The sequence below is a fragment of the Morus notabilis genome, unplaced genomic scaffold (genome assembly GCF_000414095.1).
Source record: "Morus notabilis unplaced genomic scaffold, ASM41409v2 Scaffold39, whole genome shotgun sequence".
NCBI lineage: Eukaryota > Viridiplantae > Streptophyta > Magnoliopsida > Rosales > Moraceae > Morus > Morus notabilis.
This window is the reverse complement of record NW_010366566.1, coordinates 203,002-212,534: the sequence shown is the minus strand read 5'-3', so window position 1 is coordinate 212,534 and position 9,533 is coordinate 203,002. Positions and strand designations below refer to the sequence as shown.

Below are 9,533 nucleotides of genomic sequence, written 5' to 3'. Positions count from 1 at the left end.
CATCCATTCCAATCTTTCCCATTTCCCCATAACAGTGGGCCCATCACACCATATCTCATAAAAAGTAGAAAATTTATGTTTGAGAATATATTAGGCCCGTTCATTTCGTTAATTCGAGTTTAGAATTCAAATTTTAACAGTAAAAAGTTTTCACAAATAGTCACATTTAATTTTTTTATCACAATAAAAAACTTTCACATAAAATCACATCTCAATTCGAATTAAAAATTTAAATCAGCGAACTAAACGGGCCATAATATACACTTTACTTCTTATTATTGTAAATATTTTTTATTAGTGTAATTATTTAATTAAAAAGATTATAAACAGTAAGAGTAAAGGGTAATTTTAACCCATACATTCTATACTTGTGAAAATTTCACACTACTTTCTCGGCCCACTAAACTCGGGCCCAATATCGTATTCCTATAAGTGGAGGCCCAATTAGGCTCTTCGATTGATCTTATCAAACAACTTCAACGACCCTGATTGTCTTCCACCACACGTTATCATAGACCTAGAAGCAGTGTATCTGATTCTCGGTCAGCCCCACCACACGTCACCATTGGAGGATTGAGACTGGTAAGAAGATTGAAGTTTGGTTCGCGATTTGTTCAATTCATATATGGGAGCGGCTCGCTCTTTCTCTCTCTAAAATTAACGTCTTCGAAATCCCAGAAAAAGAAAGAAAACTAGAGAGAGTAAGAGAGAGAGGGAGAGAGAGAGAGAGAGGAAGAGCGTTTGTGTATGTGATTCTCGGAGGAGGCGTGGCTGCTGGTTACGCGGCTCTTGAATTCACCAAGATTGGCGTCTCCCATGGCGAGCTCTGCATCATCTCCGAAGAACCCGTTAGTACAATTCTCTGTCTTTCTTGCTCTCCAAGTCTCATCTTTTTTTCTTTCTTAACAATCTGAATAAAGTTGCGATTTTTATTATTATTTTTTTATGGTTTAAAGTTTTTCAGAATTGGGTTATCATCAGCTCTGAGTTTTATAAACTGGGTTTGTCTTGGATGTAAAGATTGGAAAATGAAATTGAGTTTTGAGTCTGTTTAGTATTAGCAGGAAATTGCTTCATTGTATTGACAGATTGAATTTAAAATGTTTCTGAATTGAATTTAAAATGTTTCTGAAGAGATGAACATGTGCTAAGATAACCAGCTTGTTTGCTGGTGGCTTGGTAAAATTTGTGAAGTTTCGAATTTTATTTACTTTATTAGCCAATTTTGGAATTCAGCGATGTCAGTTTTCCATAGGAGAACACGTTTTAACGGCATGCATACGTATGCTTTTATAGTTCTTTGTTATTAAAAATTGCTGCTTTGCATGATGATCCAAGCAAGTGTGGTAAGAGGTTCCTTAAACTGAAGATTTTAGAAGTTGTATTAGCTCATACGCACATCAAAGCTCCAAGAGCTCCCAAAAAACCAATTTAAAATGACTATTATCCGCGGTGCTACCGAAATCCTTTTGATACGCTAAACATGAGAGTATGATTTAAGCTAAAGTATGTAGACATTTAATTTATGTTTATAGGACTGATATATATATATGTATATATTTTTTTTAGAAAAATCAGATGGGGATAGGGAATGAGATAGAACTTCTAGTCCTCACACACACTATGACATTGACGCTAAAAGTATTTTCTTTTAGAAAATGAATAATATAACAGTCCGTATTCAATGTAGAATCCTTTATTGATCCTTGCTTGAATTAGTTCTTTCGTGAAAAAAAAAATTTTTCTTCCAATTTTAGATGCATTAGTTTAACGGGATTCTACTGAATCATACTTAGGTAGCGCCCTATGAGAGACCTGCACTGAGCAAAGGGTTTCTACTTCCAGAAGGTACAAGTGCTTATCCTGAATTTTTCTTTTTGCAGTCTGGATTTTTTTAATTTTTTTAATTTTTTATATATCAATAAAACCTGTTGAGTCGGGGATAAGGACTTTGTGCTGGAGTTTTGGTTTGATGCGGATCAGTTTTTGTAATTATTTAGTCTGCTGATGTTCTCTTTTGAACAAAGTCATAATTGCTTATTACTTATTTGTTTGGGATTCTTGGTTTTTCACATTTAATTTTCCTTAAAAATGTAGTTTTATTTATCTAAATGATTATGAATGAATGCAGCTCCTTCACGCCTTCCCTCCTTTCATACTTGTGTTGGTGCTAATGAGGAAAGGTTAACTCCAAAATGGTACAAAGAACACGGTGATTATCAAATGACATCTTTCTTCTCAACTCTAAACCCTCCCTATTATCTCTTTTACTATGTTTCTATAGCTGGTCTTCTATAGACAAATTGGTCTTTTCTTATATTATTATTACATTCAGCATATGCAACCTAATTGGGATTTTTTTATTTTTTTACTTTTCTGGACTCTTTCCTAATAGGTATTGAGTTAGTTCTTGGAACTCGAGTTAAGTCGGCTGATATCAGGCGTAAGACATTATTAACAGTAGCTGGAGAGACTATAAGTTACAAGATTCTCGTCATTGCAACAGGTGCTCGGGTACTGATACTGATCTTATAATGTTATTTTTCCTTCTTTTGCTTTATGTTGTCAGTTTATATCATCAGTGTGACCAAATGATTGCAACCAAATTTAAAAGAGTGGATTCTTTCTCAGCAGAGTCGAAAAGACTACAAAAGTTTGTATTTTCCTCTTCATGTAATGGCAAACAAAGTGTACATGTGTGGTTAGTGCATAAGATTGCTTGTTCTTGGAAGTAATTTGTTATGAGAAATCGTTGCGCGAATGCTTTCCCTGACTTATTGACTTTTGTATGTTTTGAGAGTAGGCACTGAAGCTGGAAGAATTTGGAGTGAAAGGATCAAATGCTGAAAATGTTTGTTATTTACGAAATTTGGGTGATGCAAGTATGCTTGTTGACCTTATGAAGTCTCGCCCTGGTGGAAATGCAGTTGTAATTGGAGGTGGCTATATAGGAATGGAGTGTGCTGCATCTTTGGTCATCAATAAAATAAACGTGACAATGGTTTTCCCAGAAGAACATTGCAGTAATTCCTCTTTTTTTTTTTTTGGCTCTTTGACATGTACTGGTGTATAGTCTTTTGGTCTAAGCATCCGAAACACAATCAACTGATAGTGATAAAATATGTGATGGAAGACTACTTCAAAGCGAAATTGATTAATCTTTTTTTTTTTTTTTTTTCAGTGGCTCGTTTATTTACACCCAAGATAGCAAGTTACTACGAAAATTTTTATAAGTCCAAAGGAGTAAAGTTCATCAAAGGAACTGTGTTGTCATCATTTGAAATCGATTCCAACGGGAAGGTAAATATTGTGGTGATTTTGAGGAAGCTCATTTCAATATGTGAGATTGAGATTATTTTTAAACATGCACTCATGGTTTTGCTGATTACAAGTGCAAATCTTTTGTGTGCTGAGGAAGCATTGAAATGGGAGAAAAAAATGTTGAGGTTTATTTGAGAGTGGACTACGTTATCCATCCAAATAAAGGTTAAACAAAGGGTTAATTTTTCTTTTTCTTTTTCTGTTTTTGGTCAAATACAAAGGATACATACTATTGCCATTTGTGAGAAGTCTAGGTTCTAGTAAACAAGGAATAAGACCATATGTGCTTCCCAGCCACTTGCCTTTTCTCTTCACAAGGGTTTGAATATCATTTTTAAAATACAAAGATGGCTTTCTATTTTTAATCTATAGGCTGATTGATTGATTCAGTAATTTCGTTTTGTCATTTACAGGTCACAGCTGTTATTCTTAGAGATGGAAGTCGACTACCCGCCGACATGGTTGTGGTTGGAATAGGAATCCGGCCAAACACAAGCCTCTTTGAAGGTCAACTAACATTGGAGAAGGGTGGAATCAAGGTGAATGGGAAAATGCAGTCAAGCAACAGCTCAGTATATGCAGTTGGAGACGTTGCCGCATTTCCAGTCAAACTATTTGGTGAAATCCGTAGGCTTGAACACGTCGACTCAGCCAGAAAGTCTGCAAGACATGCTGTGGCTGCGATAATGGAACCAAACAAAATGGATGAATTTGACTATCTACCGTTCTTCTACTCCAGAGTGTTCACCTTGTCCTGGCAGTTTTATGGGGACAATGTAGGAGAAGTAATCCATTTTGGTGATTTCTCTGGAAGCACATTCGGGGCTTATTGGGTTAGCAAGGGCCATCTTGTGGGGTCTTTTCTTGAAGGTGGAACCAAAGATGAGTACGAAGCTATAGCCAAGGCCACCAGGCTGAAGCCAGCCATTGAAGACATTGGTGAATTGGAAAGGCTGGGTATGGGATTTGCATTGGCAATTAGTGAAAAACCGCCACAGCCAACAGTTAGCAATAACGGCCGAGGATCTGATCTTGTTCTGGAGAAACCAATCTATGCTTGGCATGCAACGGCCTGTGTTGCCCTGGCCGCATCGATAGCTGCGGTTGCATATTGGTATGGAAGGAGGCGCAGAAGGTGGTGAAAAACTGCTTTAATGGCCTTTATGATGTAGTTTGGCCGTGCCCACGTTGTAGCATGAATAGGACTTTGAGAGTTTGAGATACTCAAACATTATTATTTTGATAATTTATATTCGGAACAGAGGGCTAAAAGGATATAAGTGAATATACCAATCAATATATCTGCATACCATGTGTAGAGAGCTATAATTTTGTACTATCTATAAAATATATTGAAACAAATTCAATGAAATGAAGTATTTAAAGAAGTGTAGTGTATGAAACATAGCATTTCTTACACATTTTTACCTTTTCATTTCACTGCCTGATCCCAAGTATTATGAATCCTAGTGAATCAACAATGTCCATTGATTTAACTTTCTTTTATCAGGGAAAAAAAATCATGTGCCTAAACAGCAAACCGTAATAGTCAACGACATATTGACTTAAACACGTTGCTTATCAAATTCTCAAGGCTGCTACTTAAAGTGATTATTATAAAAGCTTGATTTTAATTGTCTGAATCAACTGTTCAGTTAGTATAAACACCCTAGATCATTGCCTAGATTAGCAGATATTATACGGTCTAATCTGACAACTTTCACATTATTAAGGACCCGTTTATTTTATATACTCAAACTTAAATCATTAATTTTTTTACAGTATTTTTCTCTTACAAAAATTTAAAATTTAACATGTAAATCATAATTTGATTATACATTCTAAAAGGGGGAAGAATTCTTTAACTATTAACATCTTAGATCTGCCAACTTGCATCATTTAAAAAGTATTGGGCGTTTGGTCTAGTGGTATGATTCTCGCTTTGGGGTGCGAGAGATCCCGAGTTCGATCTCGTAATGGCACTCGAAATGTTTCTTTTTTAATTTGCTTTTTTGTGCCGAAATCACTTCTGTCTGGACTAAGCTATGATAGAACCCACAAACTGCAGGCCCATTTAAACACCAGGCTCATTGGCCCAAATAGGCAATTTGCATTAACCTACGCAAAATACCATTCTTACCCTCACACCGAAACATTTGTTATCCAAAATCCGCAAGGGCACTTCCGTCAAACTAAACTAAAAAAACACACCATATCCTGTATTACCATTTCCCACTTCCCACTCCCATTCTACACAGTCCATCCCATTTCCTCTCTCCCTTATCCTCTCCAATCTTCTTCTTCTTCTTCTTCTTCTTCTTCTTCTTCTTCTTCTTCTTCTTCTTCCTCTCTCTCATCATCAGAAGAGCAAATCAGCACAAAAATGGCGTCAACTCTCTCCGCTCTCACACTCCGGTCTCCCTCTTATCCTACGCCCACCGCGCTCTCTTCTCCTGCGCTCGCCTCCCCCAAGCCCGCCTTCCTCCAATTCCCCTTCAACCCCCAAAACCCTAGCCTCTCCGCCTCCCACCGCGCCAGCCACGTCCGTCCCCTCGCCGCCGTCGCCGTGCCGGAGAAGATCGAGAAGATCGGAGATGAAATCGCCGGCCTCACCCTCGAGGAGGCCAAGGGCCTCGTCGACTTCCTCCAGGACAAGCTCGGCGTCTCGGCCGCCGCGCTCGCGCCAGCAGCAGCCGTAGTTGCCGTGCCGGGAGCCGGAGGAGACGCCGAAGCCGCGGCTCCGGAGGAGAAGACAGAGTTCGACGTGGTCATCGAGGACGTCCCGAGCAACGTGAGGATAGCGGTGATTAAGGCGGTTAGGGCGCTGACGAGCTTGGCGCTGAAGGAGGCGAAGGAGCTGATTGAAGGATTGCCGAAGAAGTTTAAGGAGGGAGTTTCCAAGGACGAAGCCGAAGACGCCAAGAAGCAGCTCGAGGAGGCTGGGGCTAAGGTCGCCATTGTTTAGGCTTTGCTCTGATTTGTTCTTCTTCACTATGGAAATGGTAAATGGATGGGCTTAGCTTTCGACTATATTTTTGTGAGGAATTCTAGCCGTAGTTTCTTTTTGTTTTTTTAATCTTTTTTTAGTACAGTGATATGTTTTTTTTCCTCTGTTTTAGTTGCAATGTAATTGGAAATTCATAATCTGAATAGAATTTGCCTTAAAAATTCTGGCTTGTTGTTAAGTTTCAAGATGGCAAAAACTGTGTCAATTGTTTGAATTATTGCTTGACCTGAAAATGTAATTGCTTTATGTCAAACAAATTGGTTATGAGCTTGTTAGAGGAGTAAACTTTGGCCTTTCAGCTTAAGTTCAAATTTGATCCTTTTTGCTAAATGTTCAAGTTTGTGTTCCTGGCTCTAAAATAAAAACATGGATGGTTTATGCTTGTATGTAAATATTTATCTGGCGGCTTCTAAGTAAATTTGATTATTTGATACCTGGAATTATGTTTTTCACTTGGCTACAAAAAAAGAAAGCTTTCATTTTCACCAAACCATATGGAGCATATGAGAATGATTGTCCTGGTTTCATACTCTTTTGCTCACGCCCTTTTGGGTTTTTGGTTTTTTCTTTTTGATTAAATCCAATTTTAGACCACCCACATTATTATCGGCCAAATCTCATCTTAGTCCCGACTCTTAAGAAGTCTCCGAAGTGAGTCCCCAATTTACCTAGTTGCATCAAATTAAGTCCTTTCATCTATCAAACCTCGATGGAGAAATAGCTAGCTTACTAAGACATGTCCTTACATGTAAAATTACCAAAAAATAATAATAATAATAATAATAATAATAAGAGTAATCCCAACTAAACCTTACATGATTTTTGCGTCTTTTCTCTATCAGGATTACAATAGTAGACGGGCGAAAGATTATTTTAATATAACTTTATATATGAAGGGCTTGTTTGAGGTGTTTCTAAAGTTAGAAACTAACTATTGTATGCCCGCGCTTTGCGCGGGTAGTAATTTTATATCGTATAAAAAGTTGATAATCTTTATAATACAGCTATAATTTATTTTACATAAATTAATATGAAAATATCTACGCTGATTACATGTTAATAATAATTTACAATATAAAATATGATTATGGATAAATGAAATGAATAATGTAAGAATAGCATGCGAATTAAATCTATAAACAAAAAAGCAATGTTCATAATAAATTTAATTAAAGTTCAGAATTTTAATTAAAATATTATTAATATATGTCATTCCCATTTAGAATGGAACGGTGTTATCCGCACTGTTAATATGGTGAGATATTGAATGAGTGTATTTCGCATAATGAGATTATGTAGAACAAGGACACAGATACAATATGAATTTCTAATAATTCCGTTAAGTATAGAAATTCTAATTAAGTCTACCGATGGTCATATATAGGATGGTCTTAATCCTGAGTTCTTAACAGACTCATATTTATGGATTTGTGTTTTTTTATTTACTCGGTACGGATTCTGAGATCCTGAATCTTATTCCTTGTATTTTGGAGACATGATGAAGTAGGTAGCCGGGAATGTTATTACACGAGATGGAATCCATTCCTTCTTAAAAAAAAAGTAGATAAATAATTCTCTTGAGGGTTGATTCGGTACTTGGACCAGTAGGAGTTCTGATTCATGAATGTGTTTTATGAATCACTGTCCATTAGAGAATCAATGGTACTTAAGGATAAAGAAATAATTAGAGAGGTTAACGGATTTTATCTAGCTCTAATTATGAATTATTTATGGAGGATTGACAAGTTTATAGTGGAGTAACTATTAGAATTAATTAATTAATTAAAGTGTTTAATTGATTATTAATTTTATTGGAGCTCGGGATTATAGGTCCATTAGTCCCTACGTCGTCCTAGTAATTCTACCAGACACATAGGGCAAAATGAGAATTTTAAAATTACGAAATTCTAAAATTAAACAATCGAAAATAATTAATTGAGAATTAATTATTATTTAAATAATGTGATTATTTAAATTTGAATTTGAACACATATAGATTTATCCATTTAAACTTATTTGATAAGTTGTTCAATTTAGAATTCAAATTAATTTAAGTTTGACTTAAATTGAAATTTGAATTTGAGTCAAAATTGGACTACAGGATAAATGATGATTTTCTCTTCCTTCCCTATCTGATATTGGCGCCACACAGGGATGAGAATCCCTATCTTGGCCGGCCACACTAAGGGATAAGGGAATAGGAGATTTTGTTTAAAATTCAAATAGGAGATAATTAACAAGCTTTATCTTAGGGATATAGATTAGATTCCTTCTAGAAATTTGACTTCTACTCTATAAATAAGAGAATGGTGGACAATTTTCGGAATGAATTTTTGCCCTAATTTTAGAGGTGGCCGAAATTTCTCTATAGAGTGAAGGAAAAATTTTTCTCCAAAAATTTCACATCGTGCATGCATTGGTGTTTGTGAAAATTCGAGTGTTTATTGTAACCCGTTTTGTCTCATGTGTGCTCACACACACGTCTTCGTGGATTCTAAGAATTGACGTGGAAGACACTGGTTTTCTAAACACAAAGCTTTGGAGCAAGGATTGTTCGAGGTCAAAGAACTCAAGTTATCATCCGAGTCGGCCTCCAGGTATTTTTCCTAATTGAGTTCTTAATAAATGAATTAATGAGATTAATTTATTCGTGCATAAATTAATATAATCTATAGAGTATCTCAAAGGTTTTATGAAAATTTTTGTTATATACGATCCGCCTCCCCCCACGCTTCCGCATCCGAATTCGATTCGGTTACCAACAATTGGTATCATAGCGGTCTATAGACGATATTAATTTATGCTCCGATTATTTGCTAATCAAAATTAGTATATTAAATATGTGATATTTAATTATGTATGTATGTGATAGGTAGGCACTTGCATTTATGGATGTTTATATTTGATTCATGATGATGAATGTCCATATGGATGATGGATTTGGTCGTTAATTATATGGTTCTATGGATCGCATTAAATTCGTTCAAATTAAATTATTTCTAATATAATTCGGGATTAGAATTATTGTAATTTTAGGTTTTGGGTAGAATTAGGGTTTTGATTTTGAATCAAAAAGACGAATGGAAGATCAAGTTTGAAGCTTTGAAGATGCCTAGAAATTTTTCCAAAAATCACCCAGAAAGAAGGCCAGGGCACGCCCCAGCGCGCGCAACAGGGCGCGCGCGCGCACAGAGAGCGCCCAGCG

The 9,533-nt window shown here is 36.2% G+C and overlaps 2 protein-coding genes across 2 annotated transcripts; both read left to right on the top strand.

The window, feature by feature from the left end:
• Nucleotides 1–728: 728 nt before the first annotated feature.
• Nucleotides 729–4,647, top strand: LOC21403414 (monodehydroascorbate reductase 4, peroxisomal; the record flags this gene model as incomplete). Its single annotated transcript, XM_024173775.1, has 7 exons — nucleotides 729–848; nucleotides 1,797–1,848; nucleotides 2,132–2,212; nucleotides 2,396–2,514; nucleotides 2,804–3,023; nucleotides 3,182–3,300; nucleotides 3,735–4,647. Coding segments are annotated over 7 exons (1,440 nt in total), but the record flags the coding sequence as incomplete, so codon positions are not given.
• A 920-nt stretch (nucleotides 4,648–5,567) lies between these two features.
• On the top strand, nucleotides 5,568–6,632 carry LOC21403413 (50S ribosomal protein L12, chloroplastic). Its single transcript, XM_010110483.2, has one exon. The coding sequence runs from the start codon at nucleotides 5,705–5,707 to the stop codon at nucleotides 6,284–6,286; it is 582 nt and encodes a 193-aa protein (XP_010108785.1). The 5' UTR covers nucleotides 5,568–5,704; the 3' UTR covers nucleotides 6,287–6,632.
• Nucleotides 6,633–9,533: the final 2,901 nt, after the last annotated feature.

Coding starts and splice junctions, on each gene's coding strand:
- LOC21403413 (XM_010110483.2), top strand. CDS start 5,705: ATGGCGTCAACTCTCTCCGCTCTCACACTCCGGTCTCCCTCTTATCCT.